This window comes from Opisthorchis viverrini (genome assembly GCF_000715545.1).
Source record: "Opisthorchis viverrini unplaced genomic scaffold opera_v5_113, whole genome shotgun sequence".
In the NCBI taxonomy this organism is placed as follows: Eukaryota; Metazoa; Platyhelminthes; class Trematoda; order Opisthorchiida; family Opisthorchiidae; genus Opisthorchis; species Opisthorchis viverrini.
Genome location: NW_008751767.1, coordinates 1,363,212 through 1,363,464, shown reverse-complemented (window position 1 = coordinate 1,363,464; position 253 = coordinate 1,363,212). Strand labels below are relative to the sequence as shown.

General features: G+C 54.2%; 1 protein-coding gene across 1 annotated transcript in view; it reads left to right on the top strand.

The window, feature by feature from the left end:
* Positions 1–205: 205 nt before the first annotated feature.
* T265_05740 (hypothetical protein) overlaps positions 206–253 on the top strand; it is a gene marked incomplete at both ends in the record, with an annotated part of 3,588 nt that continues 3,540 nt past the window's right edge. The window contains one exon of the mRNA XM_009170813.1: positions 206–230. Within this exon, the coding sequence (XP_009169077.1) occupies positions 206–230 (25 nt within the window). The remainder of the gene's footprint in view (positions 231–253) is intronic.

Sequence of the window (253 nt, the reverse complement as noted above, 5' to 3'; positions counted from 1 at the left end):
GTCCTCTCTGACACCACTCCTGCACCCTGTTGCGATGCACTATGGGTCCAAATCCCGCTGTGCGGGTCCGATTATCCCCTTCTCGGCGTGGTCTACCGCAGCCATTCGAGTCCTCCTCTTAAAAACACTTGAGAAACTTTCTTCCAACTACCATTTCACTCATCTCCTGTTGGTAGGTGACTTCAACGCCCCAAAGGCCTCCCGGATGGAACTCCAGCACGTTGAATCAGGTGGACAATTTGCAGCGGCGCTG